This window comes from Carya illinoinensis, chromosome 9 (genome assembly GCF_018687715.1).
Source record: "Carya illinoinensis cultivar Pawnee chromosome 9, C.illinoinensisPawnee_v1, whole genome shotgun sequence".
In the NCBI taxonomy this organism is placed as follows: domain Eukaryota; kingdom Viridiplantae; phylum Streptophyta; class Magnoliopsida; order Fagales; family Juglandaceae; genus Carya; species Carya illinoinensis.
Genome location: NC_056760.1, coordinates 24051608 through 24077417, shown reverse-complemented (window position 1 = coordinate 24077417; position 25810 = coordinate 24051608). Strand labels below are relative to the sequence as shown.

General features: G+C 32.0%; 2 protein-coding genes across 2 annotated transcripts; both read right to left on the bottom strand.

The window, feature by feature from the left end:
* Nucleotides 1–3747: 3747 nt before the first annotated feature.
* Nucleotides 3748–4434, bottom strand: LOC122275504 (zinc finger protein CONSTANS-LIKE 4-like). Its single transcript, XM_043084603.1, has one exon. The coding sequence runs from the start codon at nucleotides 4298–4300 to the stop codon at nucleotides 3830–3832; it is 471 nt and encodes a 156-aa protein (XP_042940537.1). The 5' UTR covers nucleotides 4301–4434; the 3' UTR covers nucleotides 3748–3829.
* Nucleotides 4435–22912: 18478 nt separating this feature from the next.
* On the bottom strand, nucleotides 22913–23885 carry LOC122275419 (calcium-binding protein KRP1-like). Its single transcript, XM_043084462.1, has one exon. The coding sequence runs from the start codon at nucleotides 23491–23493 to the stop codon at nucleotides 23140–23142; it is 354 nt and encodes a 117-aa protein (XP_042940396.1). The 5' UTR covers nucleotides 23494–23885; the 3' UTR covers nucleotides 22913–23139.
* Nucleotides 23886–25810: the final 1925 nt, after the last annotated feature.

The following is a 25810-nucleotide window of genomic DNA, read 5'->3' as shown; positions in this document are numbered from 1 at the left end:
CAGAAGGAATGTGTGTTAATCATTTGTGTTTCAATGCACATCACAATTTTATTTTTAACTAACACATTTTCAACAGAAAAATGAGATAATTTATGAATAATAATGAAATTATTTAAGTTAAGATTTTTATGAGATTTTATAAAATCATCACTTGTCTCAAAAGTTTAAACTGATAAGAAGAGTTAGATTTTATTATTTGTATTATATTCTTAACATTGATCCTATTTACATTTGGGCCAATCTTTCTCTCAATGAATAGATCCAACACGTGAAATATTTAATTAAATGGATAGAGTGTAGAGTTAGGATTTGAATTTAAAACTCTTGCTCTGATATAATATGAAATCATCACTTATCCCTAAAACTTAAGCTAATGGAAGGAGACAGCTTTTATTATTTGTATTATATTCTTAATTGGTTTTGGAAAAGAAAAGAGAAAAAATATGAATAAAAAAATTATAAAATTAAAAAGGATTACAATATAATTTTTATTTTAGAATTTAAAAAAGTTGAATTATTAATTTTTGTATTTTATTTATAAGTTTGAAAAAATTATAATAATTAGATAAAATCAAACCAGATAACTTTAAAGATTTGTGAAATGAAACTAGAACTCTACGTGTTTCCGGATACTTTCCCTACTTCCTTGCGTATAAAACCAAAAATATTCTTAAGGGCTTTTATTTGGTAGAAAAGATACCACCCTATCTGTCGGGATATCAATTGATCACATGAATTCAAAATAGGTGGGCTAGCCTTCAGCCAATAAACAAAAATATTACAGCTTATTTCCATTTATTCAGAGTGGTAATAATGATTATGCATGAATCGTGTTCATAACAATTTATTAAGAACCTCAAAAAGGCAAAACACATTTTTGACATGTTACCTAATTGATTGACAATCAAATGTACGTGGTGTGCACACATGTGATCGATGAAAATCTAATTCATAGGAGGGAAATGATACGAGAGGTGTTTTTCTCCTACTTTGAAAAATAGGGTTTACCTTTCATTCTATTAAAAATTTATTGGATACATCCTGTTTAAAAAATAAATGAATAAAATTGTTTTAAATAAAAAAAATAAGTTGACATTCTTTATTAATTTATTCATTTTTCAACATGATGTATCAATTAAATTTTTAATAAATGTAAGCAAAAAAATATATATGTAGATGATAATTTTCTGTACCCAAGTGAATGTCACACCCAAAGCCTTAGTGACACCTGCTCTTTGCACTTTCATCGTTTTATACATAATAGTTAAAGTTATGAATGCATAAACGTCGCGTAATAATTTTAAAATAAATAAATAAATACGACAATAATATAAAAAAAATTAATTTTTTAATAATAAATTTTACTCTTTTTTAAAATTACTACATAATATTTATTTATTCTACGATTATATATAACATCAATTTTTTTCAAAATTTTCTTATTCAGTGACACTCTTGTATTGATTTAGGGAGTCAAAAGCATAGCGACAGTTTTTTGGGTTTTAAAATTTAAAATTAATAAAAATAAATAAATTTAATTTTATTTAATTATCTATATTATATTTCAATATCGACAGTAAAGAAAAAAATCTTTTAACATGTGTACGTAAGAAGAAATGACAGCAAAAGTCTATGTACATGAAAGAGGGGCAACCAAAATGTCACCAATCTGATGCATGGATGATGGATGAAGATGAAAGTATAAAGGGGGACAAACCACAGCCACACAAAGCTTTCCCTCTCTACAAGCAACATTACATTTCAACCACAAAATCCTCGTGGGTATACCCCGGCCCAGCAGATCTCAAACCTCTCTTTCTTGATTGAATTCCTTCCTTTCTTTTTTCTGAAAACGTAATATATATTAGTTTATCAACTCTCTCAAATATCTGTAATCAACTTGCAATTATAATACTGATTCGGGACATATGGTGGTCACGTGGGTTTTGTCGCAAAGCTTCATCCTCTTCCCCTTGTCTCGCTTGAGCTGCCAGTGCCTTTACTTCTTATCTTAATATCGTGTCATTATTTTATTTGCAGACCTCCCCAAATTATTAGAGTATGCTAGATTTATATCTTCTAGATCTGTAAATATTATTTTTATAATATTAAATATTATTGTGTGAATAGCATAAACTCTAATATTAAATTAAGAGAAATGCTATGTGTCCTGTTGGATTCTATCGATGGTAGGTCTTGATTATTTTTTTATTTAATAATTAAATAAGTATTTTTTAATAATATAGTTATTTTTTTAAATATTTATCGGTATTAAAATATTCATGAGATAAAAAAAAATACACTAACAAGAGCTGGTGGCTGTAGAAGAACTCTTTAAATTAATAATGGTTATGAAAATATTTTTATAAAGTAATGTTATTTTTATAAAGAAAAATAATTTATACAAATTAAATCTCATACAAATTTGTATAAAAATGTAGATCTCACTTAAAAAAATGATAAAAAAAAATTAATTTTTATTAATTAAATTCACTTTTTTATTAAAAAATTAAATATATACGAAACTTATCTAATTTGTGTCTACTATTACTTTTTTTATAAAATATCTCTATTAATTATTTCCTTTAAATATTTTTCTTATGGAATTATGCGCATTCCTTCTTTAAGTCATTTGTCAGGAATTGAGTGAAAACCGAAACATTTGAATCAGAGTAATATTAGTTAAAAGTCTAGTTTCATACAAGTAATTTCAGTGAGTTATATTAATAAATAATTTTTTTTTTTATAAATTTAAGGTGAAACCTATATATATTTTTTAAAATAAAGATCTATGAAATTTATCTAATTAAAACTTGTATAAATTATTTTTCTTTAAATTAATAACAGTTAAAAATCAAGATTCTTCTATATTTTTTTATATCCATATTGGACAATAACATATAAATTTCTTAATATTTAATATAAAAAATGATTTACACATAATATTTTATATAATTATATTTTGTATGAGGGATATTTTCATAAAATAACTTATAAAAATATCATCATTTTATAGAAAACTCTCATCTTAAAACACAGTTACAAAATATATTGTATAGATATCATTATTTTTCGATCTTTATGTTGTAATGAAAAAAATTCGAATTTAAGCTAAAGCTAGCAAATGAATTAAGCATAAAACTAGTGTGTTGCCTAGGAGGTGCAGTTCAAGTGTACCACTCGGCAAAATTTTATTTTATTTTATTTAGTGATTAAAAAAATAATTTAAATATATTAGTATATTTTTTAGTTTTTAAAAATATTTAAATATATTAAAAAATTATGAAAAAAATTGAAAAAAAAAAAGACTGAACTGAGCGGCACAGTAATCCGACCCATAAATTAATCAAAACTATATTTGATCAACACGGTACATTTCATTGACCATATGAGTGAGCAGAGGCTTCTAAGTGCCCAAGCCAAGATCAAATGGTAATGATCATAATTACAAAAATTGCTTCCAAGACCTCGTTATTATAAGAAAACAAATAAAAGAACAGAAAATAAGATAAAATAAAAATAATAGTAAATAAATATATCTATATCTTATGAAAGCCGTGGTATAAATCTTATTTCTTTTACTATTCGTCATCCTCATATATTATATATCATTTTTTTATTAGTTTTTTTAATTTTTTTTAATTTTATTCTTTTTAAGCTACATAATTTCTTCTACTCATCATCTATATATTAAAAAAATAAATATATATATATATAACTTATATAACCCAGAAGAAAAAGGGAAAGGAAAAACAAATCTTAGGGGTTAAGATCAGTTTATCTGGAAAAGAGAAGAAAGGCATACTTGAGTTTGAAACTCTGGATTAATCTAATGTGTACCCCTCCATGAAGAACTTGAAGTTGGTGGAGGCGGCGTAGAAGACCATGGAACTACTTGATTTTCTTCTTCATCTTCATCTTCATTATTATCTCCTTGATCATCATCCCCATGACCATCATCATCTTCTTCTTCAAAGATGTCATCGCTATCGGGATCATCATCATCGCTGTCGCCGCCACCATGTTCACCGTTATCATGGTCGTTTCCTTCATTTCCTGCCTCGTTTTTAACATTGCTATTCACACAGCTTTCACAGACCGAAATAGTAGGACCGAGCTTTGGGCCGGAGCCATTCCAGGACGTTGAAGACTGGCAGACATGGCAAAGAAGTGTTCTTGAATGCTTAGCCACCAGGAAGTTCGCACCATGAACTCGAGCATCGCAGTCCCAACAAAGGCTAGCTTGATCAGACTCGCAGTACATGTTTGCTGGAGAGTCACAGAGCTCGCACTTCTTCATGATCTCTCTCTTTCTATTTCAAGAAAAGAGTACTGCTCAAGTCTTGAACCTCTGGTTACATCTAGTGCTTATTTTCTGGGCCCGCTTTTATTTCTCTTACAAAGCACCCTCAGAGTATAAAATAGAAACAAAGGGCCACACGCTGCAGGGCAACTTGCAACTGTTTATAATTATAGCATTAATAGCATTGGTTTTTCTGTCCAAATGCAAGATTCCATGTTTTGAAAATGATCTTTACTATTTAAGAAAAACTCTTGTATTTGATTATTTATTTTTGAATTAAAATAATAATAAAATAATAATTTTTAATTATTATTAACTATTTTTATTAAAATTAATTTTTTTATATATATTTTGCAATTAACACCCACTACATATATTTGGCATTAATATTAAAAATATGATTTTTTATATTTTATATTAAAAATATAATAAAATGATAAAAAAATATAATATATTATAATCATAAAAAGAGTGTGAAGGTTCTATTGTAGTCAATTTAATGGCCAACATTTTCATATGCAAAATCTAACGTAGTCAATTTAATGGCCTAATTATGCAAATATGTGTTTGCATTTGCATATAGATAACCAATGTCAATTCTTATCATGCTAGAGATACAAAAGAATTCCACATAGGGATGTGGCACACTATCAATGTGCCATATGTAATTTTTTTTCTCTATTTTTCTCACTTCTCCCCGACGTCTCCTCATTTTTGGTTTTTTTTTTTTCTTTTTTCCTCTATCTTTCCCCCACTCTCACCTTCTCCCCATGCCTCTCCCCTCCCCCCTTTCCCAACCCCTTACCCTTGTTGCCACTGTCACCTCTCCTTAACGTCAAAGTTGAAGCTACCTCACCCCTCACCAACACTGCCCTTCACCCTCGCCATTGTCATCGTCATCACTGCTGCCCCCCTCAATGTCGTCGCCACTCACCTCCATCAACGTCTCTTTTCTTGGTCGAGCTTAGGGGGTGGGGAGGGGTTGGGAAAGGGGGAGGGGGGGAGATGGATGTGGGAGAGAGAGAGAGAGACATACAGAGAGAGATAAGAAGAAGAACAAGAACAAGAACAAGAACAAGAAGAAGAAAAAGAAGAAGAAGAAGAAGACGTGATAGTGTGCCACATTAATATGTTGGATCTCTGTGTGAGATCCCTTTGTGTCTATATTGTTTTTCTTATAATTAAAAATTTCTCTCTCTCTCTCTCTCTCTAAAGGGTTTTTAAGAAGTTGACCCATTAGCTGGTAATCAAGTCCATAGGATAGAAAACTCAATGAAAGGTTACAGTTGGCCATATGGATCATTTGCCAAGAGAAGCATATGGAAGGTAAAAGCTTGTTAAAAGAAGTGTATTTTATTTAACCAGGTTGTTAGAAGACATAAACTCCACTAATCGTACAGTGTAGAATTCAAGCCTTACTTCTAACTAGAGTTGCAAGCTGTAGAGACAAAATTGGCTAGGATTAAATAACTAAATGATAAGGTTTATCTTATCATTATTTGATTAAATTTGGATAAATGTAAAATAAGAGATGACTTTATTTTTAACAACATTGAGTCTATCTAGAAGGTTATAAGGTTGTTTAGATAAATCAGTTACATGAATTTCAAATCTATAAGAGTCTGCAATTATCAAGACCCGAAACTGAACACAGATAAGAAATTACAGTGAAGAGTTATTGCGAAATGTCAGCAACCCGTCAGGAAACGTTCTCGCGACTGTCTCTACCCTTCAGTAGAATTCTATTGTGATTGGAACTCTTTCCAGACTTTCTATTTAAAGGGATTCAGTTTTGTATCTCAGTAAAGAGTTTGAGCCATGAATTTTAGAGAATATATTCTGAACATTTATGAGAGAATATTCACTTGAGAATTTTCATTGAGTTTTTCATCACTTCTTGAGTGTGATCATGCTTTGAGTGTAAATGAATATCGATTGGATTTCAACTTCTGGAGTTCTAGAAGGGAAGTCAACATTTGAAGATAGTTAGAGGTTCTGGCTGCTACTGCGGTAGAAGACAAACAGATCGTTTGTCTAGGCAAGTAAGAAAGTTAAATTGTAAAGGTTTCGTAATTGATGATTGCTTGTAATTGTTCTTCAAATAATAAGATTGACTTTCCTAAATTTGGCTGCCTCGTAGGGTTTTACTTTTAAAAAGTTCTTTAAAGAGTTTGCCTTCGTAACCAATTGTTGTGTCTTACAAAGTTGATTATTTATTCTAAAGTATTTGATTCATTTCATAATTTTGATAATTGAGATCTAATATATTTGTTTAAGGAAATTGGTAAATAATTTCGTAGTTTAAAGGGGTACGTTGAAAATTTCACAAGCCATATTAGTCCTCAAGATCAACACAAGTACAATCAACTCTCCATACTGTCCAAAGTCTATTGTTGATGAAAATTACATTTAGTTCTTCTTTAACTTTTTTAGATTTTTTGTTTAGTTGTACAAAGATCATTATATTTATTTTACTCTTGTAATCTCTTATGATCTTTATATATTGAAACATCATAATAATATTAATGGAGTCATTGAGTTCTAACATCCTTCATTCTGAATACTTGCATGGCTTAGGTCTATATCACACACGACCCTTATGTTAACCAACTTGTTGCAATTGGTAAAAGCCATTTTTCTAGATGTTGCCCAGATGACTAACACAAGAGGGGGGGTGAATTGAGTTGTATTAAAAAAAATAACAATTATAAATCAAATATATAATATAAAATATAAATAAAATATGAAATAACAATAAATATAAAGAGTAAGGGTAAGAGAGAAACAAACTCAGTATGTTAACGAGGTTCGGCCCCACTGCCTACGTCCTCGCCTCAAGCTACCCCTTGAGGATTTCCAAATTCACTATTCAACCTCCTTCAGGTGGAGATAGAAACCTATTACACCTTTGAATAACACCGCTACAAAGGATCCGTGTAGAACACCCTCTACACTTGCAATCACCTTACACGTGGTGATTCAACTATTTCCCGTGTAGAATACTTTCTACACACACAAGGGTTATACACACCATTTTTCTGATACAAGAGTTGATAGTGGATAGGTTATCAGAAAACACTCCTCAATAAGTGAAATAAGAACAATACAGCGCAAACTATATCTCTCAAAATGAACAAGGATTAAGGCTCAATACTTAGAGAACAGTGAATGAAAACTTTGAATGAATGTTGTATACTCTTGGTGTTGTGAATGTGAAGCTCTCAAATGATCTATTTATAAGCATATGAGACTTCATATTCAAATTTAAAAAGATTCACATGTCAAAGACAACATCATTCACTTTTTTCAAAAAATTCAAATAAAAGGTTCTTCATTTTCAATTGTCAAAGACAACATCATTCATTTTTTCAAAAAAATCAAACCTAATATTTTACTTTTGGCATATGACAAAATGAGCACACTTTCCTTTTCAAAAAATTCAAACCTAATCTTTTACTTTTTGCATATGACAAAATGAGCACACTTTACTTTTCAAATTTTTCAAACAAAATCATCTACCTTTTGTATAAGTCTAAAAAAGCATCAATTACTTTTGAAAATATTCAAATAAAACATGCACATGTGAAAGATGACAATCAATCATCTTTAATATTTTCAAAGTTCAACCCTTTAATCAAGGCATGCACATGCAAAAGATAACAATCAATCATCTTTCAAAATTTTCAAATTTAATTTTCAAAAATATTCATGCACATGTGGAAAATGTATTTTAATGCTTTATGATAAAATATTAATTTTGAGCATTAATCCTAATTTCGAATTTTAAGAGATTTACAACATTACTCTATGACTTTAATGTGAAATTCTTTCCTTCTTGCTCATGCTTGGTTCTTTGATGTGCTTGATTCCATTGTGTGAACAACTTGAGCTTGAAACTCCTTTATTCTTTGAATTCATTTGTTATCATCAAAATCCATGTGTAGATTTATAATCACATGAAACTTGAAACCTTGGGTTCAACACTAGACAACCATTTGTCTTTTCTAAGGTGGTTCATTTCATCTAAGATGATACACTTCATCAAGCATAGGTAATTGCCTTTAATAAATAAAGTGGTTAACCCTTGCTATATTTTTAAAGATGAAATAATGAGGGTAGTGTGACGCTCCCAAATTCCGTTTAGGATCGGACGGACATTTGAGGCGTCAAAACATGCAACACAAGGTTACCTGCCCCCGTTCATGACATATAAGATGCAATGTTCCTAACATGCATCTAACATTATGCAATATTCGCAGCAGATAATTTTTTTCTTTAGCAATACTATGCACCAAATTGAAAATATCCTAAATGCTTAAAATATACTTCATACATAAAGACCCATTGAATAGATCACAACACTAGTCCAAAAATGGTTATGATCAAAAAAGTACTAGAGATGTAATTTCATTGTACAAGTAGTAATTTACGTTAACTACTATATTAACATTGACGTCGCACCGTCGCTTAGTCAACTGTGTCTAGTTGATCAGCTCCTGATTCTCTTTCAGGTCCTGTAACAAGATCTACCATTCGGGAGAAATGGTAGTTGGGACTACTAAAGTGAGATTTGATTACAAATCTCAGTAAGTTAACAAAAACTTCCACACAAGCTAATGATGCATGGATGACAGTAAAAACATAAATGCATAATCAAATTTATAAGTAATTAAAGCATAACTTGGCGTACAACATAGCATAATTGACATAACTTAAATTGAAACATGAACTGAACTTGATTTGACATGAACTTGATCTGAAAATTGACTTAACATGAAGATTACATACTCCACAGTTGTTGTGGTCCCATGTATTCTACGTGTAAATACATACTCCACAGTTGTTGTGGCCCCATATATTCTACACAAACTTGACTTAACATGAAAAATACATACTCCACAGTTGTTGTGGCCCCATGTATTCTACGTATAAATACATACTCCACAGTTGTTGTAGCCCCATGTATTCTACGGAAACTTGACTTAACATGAAAAATACATACTCCATAGTTGTTGTGGCCCCATGTATTTTACGTGTAAATACATACTCCACAGTTGTTGTAGCTCCATGTATTCTACGGAAACTTATTCTTTAACTGCTTAAATACATACTCCACAGTTGTTGTGGCCCCATGTATTCTACGTGTCACAATTGCTGTGTCTCACGTAGTATATGCGTCATAATTACTGTGACCCCATATATAAGTAATTAAGATGAAACGTGATTGGAATACGAAATGACTGAAGCCCTGACGTAACATAACGTGACTTGAACATAACTTGAAATACATGACCAACTTGAGATAGAAACATTTCATAACATGACATAACATATAATAGACAACATATTTAACATGACATACTTGCAATGTACAGTAATACATGACAGAATATATTATGTAACAGATAAAAATTGATGATAGAATAAATTCTATATAATAGACAATTACGTGATAACTTGGCATGGCATGACATATATGATAACATATATATATACACTATAGTTCCTTTACTTAGCACACATACACAGTAGACTGCTAGTAAGTTAAAAGCTAACTTACCTCGATCTCCGCATTTCTTATAAAACTTTAAGCGTGATCATGAGGAAAAAAGTTTCAAAATGGGCATGCAAAAGAACTCCTAAAAGCTGTCCGAGAGAGAGTGTTTGATATTCTTTTAATGGAAAGTATAAATGAAAATAATTTCGTGAGGAGAGGTGGCTGGAGATACTTATGGATGAGATATGGAAGAGATGAGGTTGGAGTGAGAGTTAAGTGTAGGACTCTCTTACCTGAAGTGAGAGTTATGTGTAGGACTCTCTTACTCTGAGTGAGAGTGGAGTGTAGGACTCTCTTACCTAATAATATCTACAAAAATCAATTCAAGATATTTTTACCCAATAATATCCACGAAATTAGCTTAAAATATTTTTATCTAATAATATCCATAAAATTAGTTTAAGATATTTTTATCCAATAATATCTACAGTTTTGAACAGACGTTTTGTCCGAAAAAATGAAAAAATGTTATTGCGCCATAAGACCTTAAATAACCCTCTGAGTCTAATGGCACAAACCATAATACATTTTGACACTTCTAACTATCTCCAATAATCAAAAACACACTTCTGATACCATAGTAAATAATTATACTAACTATGTAGTTAGACAAAAAAACCTATATGATTAATGGATTCGTGAAAACTTATGGGGTCTTCACGAGGTTTCTAATGTTAATAGAAATTTCACAATTGAATTTGTAGCGGGCTGTTACAGGTAGTCCAAAGGTTATAGGAGTAATAAGTAAGGGTCCCTAGTCTTGCCTATATAAAAGGGCTTGTGTTTTCCATTAGACTCACCCATAAAATTTAAGGCTAAAGACTAAAAGTCTCTTCACTACGAAAAATTGCTATTATCTTTTGTAGGCTTTTCAGTTCTCAAACTCATATGGCTAAAGGTAAAAGATTCTATGGATCTCTTTATTCTTTTAAATGAGTTTTATAGTCGGTATCATAGCAGTACCCTTCAGCTTTGTGTATAAATTGTTAACATTTCAATTTTGTTCATATAATGGGCTTCTGAAATCCAGTTTTATTCCTTGTTTTATTCTCTTGCCGTGAACAATGGATTTTGTCATAATCTATGTCTTAAGAGAGTAGCCAGGTTATGATTAAGAGTGCATTTTTTTGGAAAAATAATTTGTTTGATAACAGAAGTCTTTTTGCATGTGTCAGAACAATGTTATCCATTTAGTCCATGATTTGTGGTCCTTTGTTCAAACATTTGTGGGCTTGATGAATGAGTCTTTAATGATTTTGGAGATGGGGGCTTTTAAGTTTTTTGTCTTTGAATTCTTATCTGGATGGTTATATGCTTATAACTATACTTTTATATATAGTGATGAGCATTTGAGCTAATTTACAGTTAATAGGTTTTTACCTATTTTAGTATATGTCTAGTTGTATTTTTTTTTAATAATAAAGGTAATGTTATAACATCCTTATTATTTAAAAGAATAAATAAATGAATTTGGAATCTCATTATAACTAAATCATAAGTTTTAAGGATTTATCCTTACAAGGAAATCTTTAATTTTTGCGATTTAATTAGTATAAGAAAATAATTTTCGATTTTGATGGTAAAATTTGTCTTCTGCCTATAGGTGTCGATAGTTTTATTTGTTAATATATGGAATAACTTGTCTTATAAATAAAGATAAGTAAATTTTTACTGTTATGCAACCTTTTCCCATAGGAAAGTTAAAATTTACTTGAATTCATAATATGAAAGTTTTTCTTAGTTTTGCAATTATTATTCCACAATCCTTAGTTGATGGTGTTTATTTGATTCCAATGCTTGATGGTACTAATTATTCTGACTAAAAAGATTCGGTTCATTTTACCTTGGGGTATATGGATCTTGACTATGCACTCCATGTGGAGCAACCACCTGCTGTTAAGGATACAGATGCACTGGAAGTCACCGAAAATCGTCAATGGTAGGAGCAATCTAATGGCCTAAGTTTAATGCTCATAAAGTCTCGTATAAGTAAGAGCATTAGAGGTTCTATTAGTGATTGCGCTACAATTAAGGATTTAATGCAAGCAATTGAGGAACAGTTTGTTCGCTCTAGCAAGGTTTTAGGAAATTCACTACTAAAGCCTTTGACAGTTTTAAGGGTATGTCTGCATACATTACAGAAATGAGAGACATTGTTTCTCAACTTAAAGACTTAAAGATAAAGATATCTGAGTCATTCTTGATCCATTTCATCCTTAACTCACTACCATCTAAGTATGGGTCTTTCAAGATTTCTTATAACACACATAAGAAAAACTGGTCAGTTACGGATTTTCTGATCATGTGTGTGCAAGAAAAGGAAAGGATGAAACATGATCGACTTGAAAGTGTAAACATGGTCATGAATGATAAAGTAAGACCGAGAAAGGCCAAGGTGGACCTCAAAAGAAAAGAAAGTATAATGTGTCATCAAAACCTAATGAATTTAATAGCAAAAAGGTGACTTGTTTCTTTTGCAAGAAAGAGGGCCATGCAAAGAAGAGCTACATCAAGTATAAATTGTGGCTTGAAAAGAAATGTAGCTCATCTCTCTTGTGTCATGAATCTTTTTTCATTGATACTCCTAAAAATTCATGATGAATTGATTCTGGTTCCTTAATTCATATTGTGAATACATTGTAGATTTTTCTCACCAGAAGGAAACCAAAAACAAGTGAACATTGGGTTTTTACCAGAAAAAAAGGGTGTTCACAAGTTGTTGCAATTAGAGTTTTTAAAGTGATTCTCAAATTGGGACATATTTTAGATTTAAATAATGACTTTTATATTCTAGAATTTAAGAGAAATTTCATTTATGTTTCCAGATTTATTATCAAAGGTTATAGTTTCATTTTTTAAAATACTATGACTGTTTTTAAGACTTATTAGAGGTTATAGTTTCCTACAAGATCTTGATTTTACTTACTTCAAAAATTGTGTGGATTGCATAAAGGGAAAATACCAACAATAATTCTAAAGGTTCAAGAAGGAGTTCAAGTATTCTTGGGATCATACACACAAATATCTGTCGACCATTTCCTACCCCTTGCTTGAATGGTTAGAGATATTTTATCTCATTTATTGATGACTACTTTATGTATATGTATCTCTATCTTCTGAATGAGAAAGCTCAAGTATTAGATGATAGCCTATAAAGTAGAAGTAGAGAATGAAAGTGAAAAGAAAATCAAGGTCGTAAGGTCTGATAAAGGAGGGAAATATTATGGTAGGTACATAGAACAGAGACAAATGAATGTTCACACTTGCAATTTTTTCTTCAGCAGGAAGGTATTGTTGCACAATATTCAATGCCTGGCACATCACAACAAGGTAAGGAGTATGATTAATAAATCTAACATGGAACTTTTCTTGTGGAGTGAAACTCTTAAAACTGCAGTGTATATACTGAACATGGTTCCATCCAAGTCTGTCTCTAAGACACATTTTGAGTTGTGGAAATGATGGAAACCTAGCTTCATATACACATATAGGGTTGTCTTGCTAAAGTAATGATTTATAATCTTAACATAAAGAAGTTAGACCTAAGGACAACTAGTGGTTTCTTTATTATATCCAAGTAATTCCAAAAGATATAGATTTTATCATCCCAGTCATAACCCAAGAATTGTTAAACCTAAAAATGCAAGGTTTCTTAAGGATGTTGAACCTAGTGGGAGTATGAATCCTCAAGAGACCACTTTTGAGGAAAAACCTAAACATGCTACTTTGCCTTCTTTTGGAGGAAAAATGGTTGTCTTAAGGCAAAATAGATTGTAAGATCAAGTGGTGACACCAATTCAAGAACAACATATCTTTGTAAATGAGGTTCAATTTGAAGTTATTCCTCATTTATAGTCAAGACAATTGAGTCATCTACATATGACGAAGTAGGCTCTAAGAAGATCCTCAAGAATACATAAGCCTGCAAATCCAAATGATTACATTGTTTACCTAACTGAGTCTGATTTTGACGTTGGACTACTAGAAGACCCAATTACTTTTTCACAAACCATGAGTGGAGATAAATCTACATTTCAGTTAGATGTCATTAAGGAATGAGTTAAAATCCATTTATATGAACCAAGTTTGGGATCTCGTCGAATTACTAGAAGAGGTGGCAATAGTTGGGTGCAAATGGGTTTATAAAACCAAATGAGATTCTTTTGGTAATGTCGAATGATATAAGGTTAGACTTGTCACTAAAGGATTCACTCAGAAGAAAGGTATAGATTATCATGAAACCTTCCCTCTGGTCTTTAAGAAGGATTCGTTAAGGATAATCATGGTTTTAGTAACTCATTTTGATTTAAAGTTACATCAAATGGATGTGAAAATAGCTTTTCTTAATGGAGATCATGATGAAGTGGTATACATGAAACAACCTGAGGGTTTCAGTGACAACAGTCAAAAAGTATGCAAGTTGAAGAAGTCTCTTTATGGACTAAAACAAGCTTCCTGCCAATGGTATTTAAAGTTTCACAAGATTGTTATCACATGCAGCTTTATCGAGAATCTTGTTGATCAATGTATATACCTTAATGTCAGTGAGAGTAAATACATTTTTCTAGTCCTATATCTAGGCGATATTCTTCTTGCAAGCAATGATTTGGGCTTATTACATGAAAGTAAACAATTTCTCTCCCAAAACTTTGAAATGAAGGATATGAATGAAACATCTTATGTCATTGGCATAGAGATTCACAGAAATAGGAAACAAAGAGTGTTAGGACTGTTTCAAAAAATCTACATTGAAAAAGTTTTATAGAAATTCGATACGAAAGATTGTAAAGTCTTTGTAGCTTCCATAATCAAAGGTGATAAATTCATAAAGGTCAACCACCTGAAAATGCATTGGAACAAGAGCAGATGAAAAGTGTGCCTTATGCATCTGTAGTGGGTAGCTTGATGTATGCTCAAGTTTGCATCCGTCTAGACATGTCTAACAGATGGATTATTAGGTCGCTATCAAAGTAACCCAAGTCTTCAACATTGGATAGCTAGGAACCAAGGATTGCCTACTAGTCTATAAACATACATAAAATTTGCAAGTAGTTGGTTATTTAGATTCAAATTTTGCTAGTTGTGTAGAAATCAAAAAGTCTACTTCTGGATATATCTTTCTTCTTGCTAAAGGAGCTATATCTTGGAAGAGTACGAAACAGTCTATAGTTGCTACATCTACTATGGAGGCAGAATTTATTGAGTGCTATAAAGCAACAACACAAATCACGTGGTTGAAGAATTTTATTTTTTGTCTTAAATTGTCAATTCCATTCAAAGATTAATAAAAATTCTTTGTGATAACACCGCTGTAGTGTTCTTCTCAAAGAACTATAAAAGTGAAAGCAGAAGCAAGCATATCGACATAAAGTTTTTAAGTGTGAGAGAGAGTATCAAATATAATGTGGTGTAAATTGAGCACACCATTATAGATTTGATGTTAGCTGATCCAATGACCAGAAGTTTACTGGTAAAATAGTTTCATGGTCATGTGGATCGTATGGGCTTATCTAAAGTGCAATCTCTTTCATGTTGCTATATATTCTATAAAAAATAAAGTTGAATTTAGTTTTAGTTTTGTGCATAAAGTAACGAATTTGTCATATCCATTTGGTAATTAAGTTGGACTCAAATGACTTTTATTAGTTGTTCATAAAGTATTTTAAGGAATATTATGTATTACGACGCATAGAAGCACTATAGAGAGAAATACCGCCATGGTTTGTATACAGGATACCTTGATAGAAATGAGGGCATTATTTTTTGGATCATTTCAATTTTACCTATTAAGTGAACCAAGTGGGAGAATGTTAGACTTTTGGTTTCCTTATAAAACTATTTTTCTTTTTTAAGGTGGTTCACTTCATCTAAAATGATACACTTCATCTATCAAGTATATGTAATTGCCCTTAATAAATAAAGTGGTTAACCCTAACTATTCTTTTTATAGATGAATTAATGAGGGTAGCCCAAAGGTTGTAGGAGTAAGGATCCCTAGTCTTGGTTTGTGTTTTTCGTTGGACTCATCCATAAACTTCTAAAGTTAAAGACTAGAAGTTTCTTTCCTACAAGGAGATGAATGATCTCATGTTTTTAGTGAGTAAAGAATAAAGGGATTGTATTTTTACTCTCTTTTATAGGCTTTTTAGTTCTCAAACTCAAATGGCTAGAAGTAAAAGATGTTTTAGATCTCTTTATTCTTTTGAAAGAGTTTTACAAGGAGATGAAGATGATCTCATGTTTTATATTGTGAGTGGTCTCCAACCTTTCTTACACACCATTTGTGACCATTTCCTTATTTGCCATGAGAAACTTCTATAAACTTAGAGTTGCTCAACTTTGAAGCCTTGCGGGCATCTCATCACCATGTTGTTCAACCTGAATCTAGCACCTATGCCATGTTTTCCAACAAACAAGGCAAATCCTTTCCTCATCAAAAGAACTTGTCATGAGTTTCCAACTAAAAGTTCCTTCATATCTCCAGCCTAAACCTCGTCCTCTCCTAGACAGTAGTAGCTCTCTCAATTTCCACCCTCAAATTCTCAACAAACATCCACAACCCTTGCCAATTTTACTGCAAAACTAACCATCAGTCTCTTGACTATTAACATGGAATGGGTTTTTCAAACTAAGGGCATCAACCACCTTCCCAACTTACTATTGTGGTTGCTCAAACCAATACCACTTGTGTTGAAGAAAATGATCAACCTTGGTATGTAGGCAGCTCTTGACAATGTCACAATCAAATAAACCATCTCAAGGCCATGAATGTGCAACTCATGTGGGAAATGGCTCTACTTGTCCAACTGCTAATACAGGTTCTTCTACTTTACTCTCTAATGGTTCTTCTTTATGCTTAAAACAAGTTTGCTAATACAGGTTCTTCTACTTTACTCTCTAATGGTTCTTCTTTATACTTAAAACAAGTTGTTCACTGCCCTCAAGCTTTTGCTAACCTCTTATCTATTCAAAATTTTTGTTTTGATGACAATTGCAAGCCATTTTGTTTTAACTGTTGATTCATTCATTATGTTAGACAACCAAACCATAGCCCTTTTGCGAGGAAGGATTGAAGAAGGCTTTGTTCACTCATCCAACAAAGGACATAGCCAATCCAGCTTGTAATTTGAATCCAATGACTCATAAGAAGAACCATAAACCTCTAATTATCTTTCCTAATTCGTACTCTCTAGCTAGGCCAAGGTATGCCCAAAATAAAAACTCTTTTCAATCGTGACAATTGGCTCCAATCCCATCCAAATTTAAGGAAATTTAAGGTCATATCTGGAATTTAGATTGAATTAAATCAATTTAATTTTAAGTTAAATTTAATATCTAAATACGAAAATCATCTTAATTTAAAATTTTTTTACACGTAAGACTCATAATATTTTTGAACTTTTTATAAATACTTTATTTTTTTAACATTTAAATATATCTAAATTTATTTTAAAAAAAATTTATAAAATTTATTCTATTATTTTAACTCTATATTTTTTATAAAAAATTTAATTTATTCTTAACTCAATTCAATATTTAAACAGGATTGTAAGATGATTGGCCGAGAAAAATGACTTTAGAAGAAGGTCCCATTGCGGGAGACTTTCAACCGTGAGAATCATCACTCTTTTGAGCACCCACTTAACATTGTCCACGTCAGATTGTACGATGCATTATTTGGACAGTTGCTTTGAAGAGACGAGGGTGGATACTGGGGGGTCCAGCTGGACCTAATCCCAATAACTATAGTTGGTTTTTTCAATTTCGGTGATGGCTGTGGGCATGAACTTCTATGTACGTAGACAGTAGCTTTTAGAGACGAGAAACATGCTGCCACGCGTAGCCTAGCTTGTCCCCTTATCTCTGTGTTGCTACATTTTCGGATTTTTTAAAACAAAAAATCTCTACAACCTTTCAACATTTCAATATTTTATTTTTTTTTAATTTTTATTATTTTATCTTTTATCAAATATTTAATATATAAATAATAAATAAAATAATTAAATTAATTTAAAAAAAATAAATTCAAAAAAAAAATTAAAAAAATATTAAAAATTAAAAAAATGTAGAATATTGAGATATTGAGAAGTTATGTAGAAAACTCCAAAAATGCTTCGCTAGTTATAGTATCCCGAAACGACATGCGTCGACTCTAAGGGCCCGTTTCATCTGATTTGATTTTATATTATTTTAATTATTTTAAATTTTTATATAAAATATAATAAATAATTTAATCTATCACTCGTTAGACAATAAATATATATAAAATGAAGTTATTATTTTTTTAAAAAAATATATAAAAAAAATACAAATTGATGTAATTCAATATGAAATATTAAATTTATTTTACAATAAAAAAATTTTACAATTTAAAATTTTATATCAAATTATATATATCTGTTTATAAGTTTACTTGTTTATAGACTAATCATCTTTTGAATCTTAATATGAGACATGCACGCATCTTGTGGGTGAGGAACTCCAGTACCCTTTTCCAACTATACAAATTCCTTATCAGTTATATCTTTAATGTCCGTCTGGTTTTATTTTGTTAATAGATTTATTATGCATCTGATCTACGTGGGAAGCGTGCTCTCAGAGTAAGGATATCTATTGCAGGTTGAGAATTTCTTTCTGCTTCTATACAAACACAAGTACTTTAGAAGGTGCATTAATGGATTGTATTAGTGGCAGTAAAAGGCATATATGCATCGTTAGGGCTTTTTACAGGGTGCCCAAAGTCGTGAGAGGTCTAGGCCGACCGGGCGATCCATTAGCCCATTTAACAAGTTCTTGGCCCTCAACAAAAGGTGGTTTACCATATGTGACACGTGGGAAGACCACCCTAATGCAAAGGAGGGAGGAGCACACCACCTTAACATGATTGAGCGCTAGATAGTCTTGAGTGGATAGGAGAGCGCAAGTCGAAAAAAACTCTCGATCTTCTAATAGGAAAAAAAGGAAGAACCAGATGATGTGCATCCTTTGACAGAACAAGACAAAGGGTCACGCAGCATAAAATGCACCCCCTAAAGAGGCACGTTACATTAAATGCACTCCCTAGAGAATTATGCTGCATTAAAGAACCATAGCGGAAGGAACTACGTTGAGTACACCTCCCCCTGCTGCAACGTCTAATTCTGGGAACCATACTCCCCCATCACCACCACAGCCACTGTCTTGCAGAGTTTTTTTTTTTTTTTTTTGTGTTTACAGGCTTAAAACTGAAAATCTGAGTAGCTGAGAGCCTGGCTCAAAGGTATACAAAATATGACGTTAACATGCATGGTACTTGGTCTTCAGCTACTACGGCATATATTCCCCACCATATATTCTTTTCCATTTGATTAAGATCCAAGTACTTAACAACACTACGTAGCTAACAACGTCCTTTAATCGTGCTAACTTTTTAAAATAATTTTACTCATCATTTATATACCACATAGCTATTTTTATTTATTTTTCCTAAACAAATATATGGTGTATGGATGATGAGTAGAAAAAATCAATTACTTTAACAGAAATAAAATAAATAAATTAAAATAGTAGTAGTGTGCTGTGTAGGCAAATGGATGGAAGAACTTTACTTTCTTTTCTTTTTCGACATAAGGACTCTACTTTCTAGACATACAATTCTACTACAGGCAGATTACTTTGCACAGGAGAGCTGCGCAGGATGCCATGTTAGCATCTATTAAAAAAATAAAAACTGAAAAAAGCATAGGAAATACATGAAAATGAAAACAAGAGGAGGGAAAGATGCACTTCTCGTTCTCCATCGCGGGTCTAGCATTTTCAAGCCCAACATTTCAGAAAGAACCTCCATCTCACTGGTCATCGTTGTCGTCGGAGTTCATTTCTCCCATTTCTATGAAAGTCTATTTTCTTGAATTTATTGTTTAATCTTTAGAATGTTGTTGATCAATTTGTGGAATGTTGGGGAGAAATTTTTTTGAAATAGACAACACTTTTAGAAGGCCCCTGCCGTTTGGGAGAAATTTTTTTGAAATAGAAGTTTCCCTTGCCGTTTTGAAATAGAAAAGACGGTTAGTTGTGCAAGTGGTATGCCATTGTCATGTTGCTTTTTATTTGCATCTATGTTGCGGGATTTGCATGGTCTTGGGTTACGTTGGCTGGTTGGTCCATTTTCTTCCACTGTTTTTAGTTTAATCACTAGGTTTCTTGATTTGAATTATTATTTTAGTAAGAAATTAACTGGCATGCATGCAATACTTGGAGAACAATGATGAAAAAGACGGAAGAGGGAGATAGAGGAGGAACATGGAGGGGGAGCACGAGATAGGATTCAGAAACTGGGAAGGGAAAAAATGGAAAATGCACTGTATTAATTCTACGTAGACTCTCGCGTTGTATTCGTGCGCATCCGTGCACAAACTCTCCTGCATATAGAGTTTTTCCAAAGAAAAATTATAATTGTAAATATAATTGTGTACTAATCTGTACACCAATATAATGTGATTGGTCAAAAAGTAAATTTTATTGAAAATAATGTTAATTTAAATTTTAAGTATAGATAAATCAATATTGATACACAGATTAATACGTGACTATACTTGTATATAGCAAAACTCTTTCCCAAAACATAATACCTCACCTCACTTGTTGTGATAGTATTAAATTTATCAAAAATTCTATGTGCAATTATTTTTACGGACTCTTTTGTACACTCCAGTGATATAATTGGTTGTGTATTAAAAAATAATTAATCCAGCCAATCATATCAGTGGAGTGTACAAGAAGTACGCAAAAGTGACTATATGTAACATTATTCTTTAATTATTGAATAATAACATACGTATAATTATTTTGCAACATACTTTAAATCTATTTTACGGCCAATTAAAATAATATTTATGTTACAAATGATACTCAATCTGAAATAAAATTATAAAATAATTATAAAAAAAAAATTGTAAGTTTATGATAATTTTGCTGGTCGGGTATTCTAATACAGGCGAAGCAACGTATAAGATTGAGTCTAGACTTGCACAGAATAGGCCCAATTAATTATTGGGCTTTAAGCCGGCCTATCTAATCCATTAATGTTTAGGCAAAATCCTCGGTTGGTTTTGGGCTCAGCATGTACGCAATTGTATATGACCGTATATGGTCCCTTTTCTTTCTTGATTTCAAACACTTAAACCAAGCCGTTTTCTCGTTCTTATTGTGTGCGCCAAAACAAAGTATTAATGGCATCTTCTTTTGAGTTTTTGATGCTGTGAATAATAATAATAGTAAAAATAATAAAATTAAATTCATTGCGCAAGCTAAAAAGACGTGGGGAACATTCAAATAACATGTTTTAGATGCGTACGGTCTCATAAATATGCAGCATGGACCACGCATGTATAGGGATCGAAGATGCCATGCATTTCAACTAAGATTAATGTTAATAATACAGAAGAGTTGCACACTTTTTTTAAAAAAAATAAGATTTATTATTAAAAAATTAATTTTTTATGTGAATATCATATTTATTTATTTTTTTTAAATGAATGTACGGAATTTACGCACTCTATGACTGTAAATATCATTTATCTTGAACAAATAATATGATTAATGCAAGATAATACCTTCAAACCGGATGTGCATGGTGTATTTACACCACGTATCCACATTATCAACCTCTAATCAGTACTTTTAAATATGAGTAATAATCCATGTATAACCTTTTTTACAACTATGTTGATATTCATGTAAAATGATATTATTTATATAAATCATTTTACAAAAATGTTCTTCATATAAAATATAACAGTATATATAAAAGAATGTAAAAGTGGTTGTCTATCGTCTTCCTTTAAAGATAAACTTCATTGTGGCAAGAGGAGATTTAAGTCCACATTCAAATAGCTATCTGCTAAACGAGGGAGCCATTTTAGATCTTCCATTTCTTTTGTGTTCATCACTTGAGCAAGTGAACCGCATGCGTTCGTGTGCCCTTCCTCTCTGCTTCATCTCTCTCTCTCTCTCTCTCTCTCTCTCTCTCTCTCTCTCTCTCTCTCTGTTTGAGTTTTCCTCCAAAATTCTTCCCAATTTAATGTAAATTTTCTTGCTTTAGTTTTAGTTGAAATTTTTGGATAGAGCTGCAAATGTTTTAGAAAAGAGTAATATCGTAGAAATTTTTGTGAAATACCGTACACTGCGGTATTGTATTTGTAAAAGACTGTACGATTTCTTTAGATAGAAACCGGATGCAAATTATGGTGTGGTGGATAGGGCTATTTAGGAGTTTAATTAACTTTAATTCGAATGGGATTAAATTATAAGAATATATATATATATATATATATATATATATATATATATATATAATGCTAGTAATTAGCATGATAACATGCATTTGACCACCTTTTGATCGAATTCCTCAAATTTTAATATTTTTTGCAATTTTTAAAATTTATTAAATAAAAAAGAATATATCCAACTGACTTAATTAATTCTCTTTTGAAAAAATTCGGGATTTCAAAATAAAAACGAAACAATTAGAATTAGCGATTTCGATCGGTCAAAAGGTATTCAAAGTACGTACGCGTTATGATACCTTACATATATGATTAATGCGGTCATCATGATGATCATGTTCTTGATATATATATATATATATATATCAAGGTCTTAAAGCTTTACTAGGCTCACGCACGATTAACGTCGTCGTCTTATACATGAAGTACTTCTAGAGAATGATCAATGAATGAAGAAACTCTAATGTCTTGTCAACAATTATAAATAGTGAAATATTTTTGAACCTCTAATTCAATCCAAATTGGTTTCTTCTTTATTTCACGATTTATATGTAGTATATTTAATTTAAGCATTTTGTTGATTGATAAACGTCGTACGTACGCATACATTGCCTTTCCAAATGACTTACTTGGGAAGTAAGTAATAGTTTAAGCCGTGCACGTACGCATGATCCACAACTCAAGCCTTTTTCTCTTAGGATCTGAGTACTTGATGTGGTCAAGACTCAAGATGGGCAGAAATAATAGGCATCGGAAAAAAGAAAAGATGCATGCAGTACTAGATCATGATCATGAACACGAAGATACGACATTCATTCTTTTTTGGGTTACATATATAAAGCCTAAATTTCTCTATAAGAAAAGCCTCCTCAAACAATACAAACTACCCATGCATGCAATGCGGCATGGAGTACACGATGACCATAGCTAGAACAAGAACCAGAAACATAGCTTTGTTTTTTTGTCTCTCTTTTGTGGGGTGGGATCAGTTGCATGCACTGCAAGGAATTAACCTAGAATTCACCAACAATGGCTTCCTCCAACAATTCTTTAGAACTCTCCATCAAACCAGGGCTCAACCTAAACATGAGAGTACAGAATTCCATCTCATTCAATGCCCCATCTCCGTCCAAATCTCCTTCTCTAAGCATGCACCATACCTCTTCGTCACTCATGCCTTCTAATCCCAGCAAAGCCGAGTTCCTCTTCAAGCTCTCGAACGTGATCATTCCCTTATCTCCATCCATTAACAAACGAAAACCGTTGCACAGCTCCTTCATAAACCCTTCTGCGCCCAACTTCTCCACCATCGCCGGAAAGAAATCTTCGAACACAATCCCATAATTCCACGCGGTCGTCGACGCCATTGATGATCACAACAACGATCGAGAAGATCGAATCAAAAGGTAACTCAACTCTCACGTACACGTAACGAGTAATAATGCAAATAGTCAAGAGTCAAGCTGACCTTTGCGTATAAGGTTGCTTGAGAACTCTTTTGTTTATGGAAAAGTGACTAGGCAGGAGGTCATATATATATTGCAAGGAGGATGCAAGGAGATTTAGAAGAACGCGAAATGGAAATTGAAAGGAAGTGTTGGAGGAAGGAGGTTGAGGAGGATGACAACAAAGCTACAGCTAAGAAAGAGTTTGTTTCGTGGAGAGGTCGCTGCCGTCATTTTGCTCTGTATCATTCGCGCCCGTTTCACGTCTGAGGGTTGATCTCCTTCCTCGAAGTTGCATGGGAAGGTACCGCTTTGCCCCTGGCTAGCTAGCATTTTCCTATGAGAATAAATAGATAGAAGATAACTTGGCCTGGACGGCAAGTTGCAAAAGCCAACGTCGACCCCCCGCCCCATCCTACAAATTAAAGCAAGCACCATCTCTACCTGCCATTAATTGGGGGTTTTGACACATACGTACGTATTGTAAGACTGTTTGAGAAAGGAAGTTAGAAACTTAGAACATGACTGCACAATCATCATATCCAGGCATGCACGCATTGGCCGGCTATCTTGGAATTTAAACAATTAATTAATTTAACAACTTTGGTCAGGCATTAACAATATATATAATTAATAATTGGAGTAGTCGTGGGTGGGACACATTCAAATCACCAATTCATTAATAAGATCTCTTTTAATTATTGATCTAATTAACGTGATATGTTACTTTTGATCATACTGTACGTGCACGGGATAGAATTAATTGGGCATGGTTTTTAATTAATTCATGAATTGGGTAATTCTGCTAATTATCAATAAATATATATATTTTCCCGATCAAGACATAACTGTGACATGAGACATCCCAAATTGGAATTAATACACATCAATAACTACATTACTTTGTGTCGATCGGTATAAAGCTTATAAAGGTTTTTATAGGTACTGCTAAGTCGATCTCACAATATTTTTCAGTTTCTTAATTACTAGGAAAAATATGGCTTTATAAGTAATATTTATAGGGAGGTTTCAAATTAACTTGTTTCTTTTAGTGCGCGCGTATATATATTTATTTATATGACTAGCTCTTAACCTTGGAGTAATGCTACTCGATCGTCATATATTTTTTTATCATTCTCTCATCATTTTATAATCTAGTGTTAGATAATTTAAGACTCTTTATTATGTTTCAGTACTTGTGGATCTATTATTTAATGTCACAGATTAATGATAAGAAAAATAATGATAAATAGATTTTTTCATTAATTATACTAGCGATAAGGAAAATGACTTTTTGTATCACTTAAATTTATCTCAAAAAATACAAAATGTATCGCGATTATTTATTAGCAATACATTTTATTTTTTTATAACGAATTTAAGTGATGCAAAAAGTAATGTTTCTTGTAATATATATATTGCTCGTAATCAATGAAATAACATTAGGAACTTTGCTTGGTTATGAACTTACGAAAGCAGTACCCTAGCGGCCATGTGAGTGTCCTTTTTTTTTTTGGAAAGTATTATGCGCAAAAATCGTCACAAGGGAGTTTTACTTTTTCTTATTATCGAATCAGTCACAAAATATTAGTTGAACCCTTCATTAAAAAGTAAGATTTTTTACGTGGGTCCCAAATGTTTTTATTTTTTGTATTGATCTCATCAATCCAAAAACTCAGTCCGCATTATTGCCTAATTCAAAAGAGAGTAAGTGGATGTTCACTTAAATTGTGAAAAATTAAAAAGTGTAACATTATTATTTATGTATTTACATGAATGATAATGGTTGGGTTAAAAGCTCTCATGATCATTAGTAATTAAAATTCTAAGCAACTATTCGTAGACATTGAGGAATCACGTCCTTATTAATTCAAACAGTACTACGTAACTAGCTAGCTACCTTGCCGTTGATGAGGATATATACTAGAGTTGAGTTTGGAATTTGACCCATGCAACCCGCAAAATAACTATTAATATATATATCCAAACAAAAAGAAGCCGCCAAATTCAGTGCTAACAGCTAGCGCTAGGATGCATTCATAATTCGTTTGAACTTTGAATCCTCACTGAGATATGATCTTCAAATATTTTGTGTCCATTTACTTCATAAATGCTGATAAAAGGTACAGATTGATGTCGTTGGCGGGGAGCGCCCTGCGCGATGCTTCCGTGAAGATGGGATTCCTCAGGAGGCATTTGCCCCCCGCCATCTTGCCCCGGACCCATTATTTAGGCCGAT

Excerpts from the sequence above, each read along its gene's own strand:
- LOC122275504 (XM_043084603.1), bottom strand. The coding sequence starts at position 4,300 with ATGAAGAAGTGCGAGCTCTGTGACTCTCCAGCAAACATGTACTGCGAG.
- LOC122275419 (XM_043084462.1), bottom strand. The coding sequence starts at position 23,493 with ATGGCGTCGACGACCGCGTGGAATTATGGGATTGTGTTCGAAGATTTC.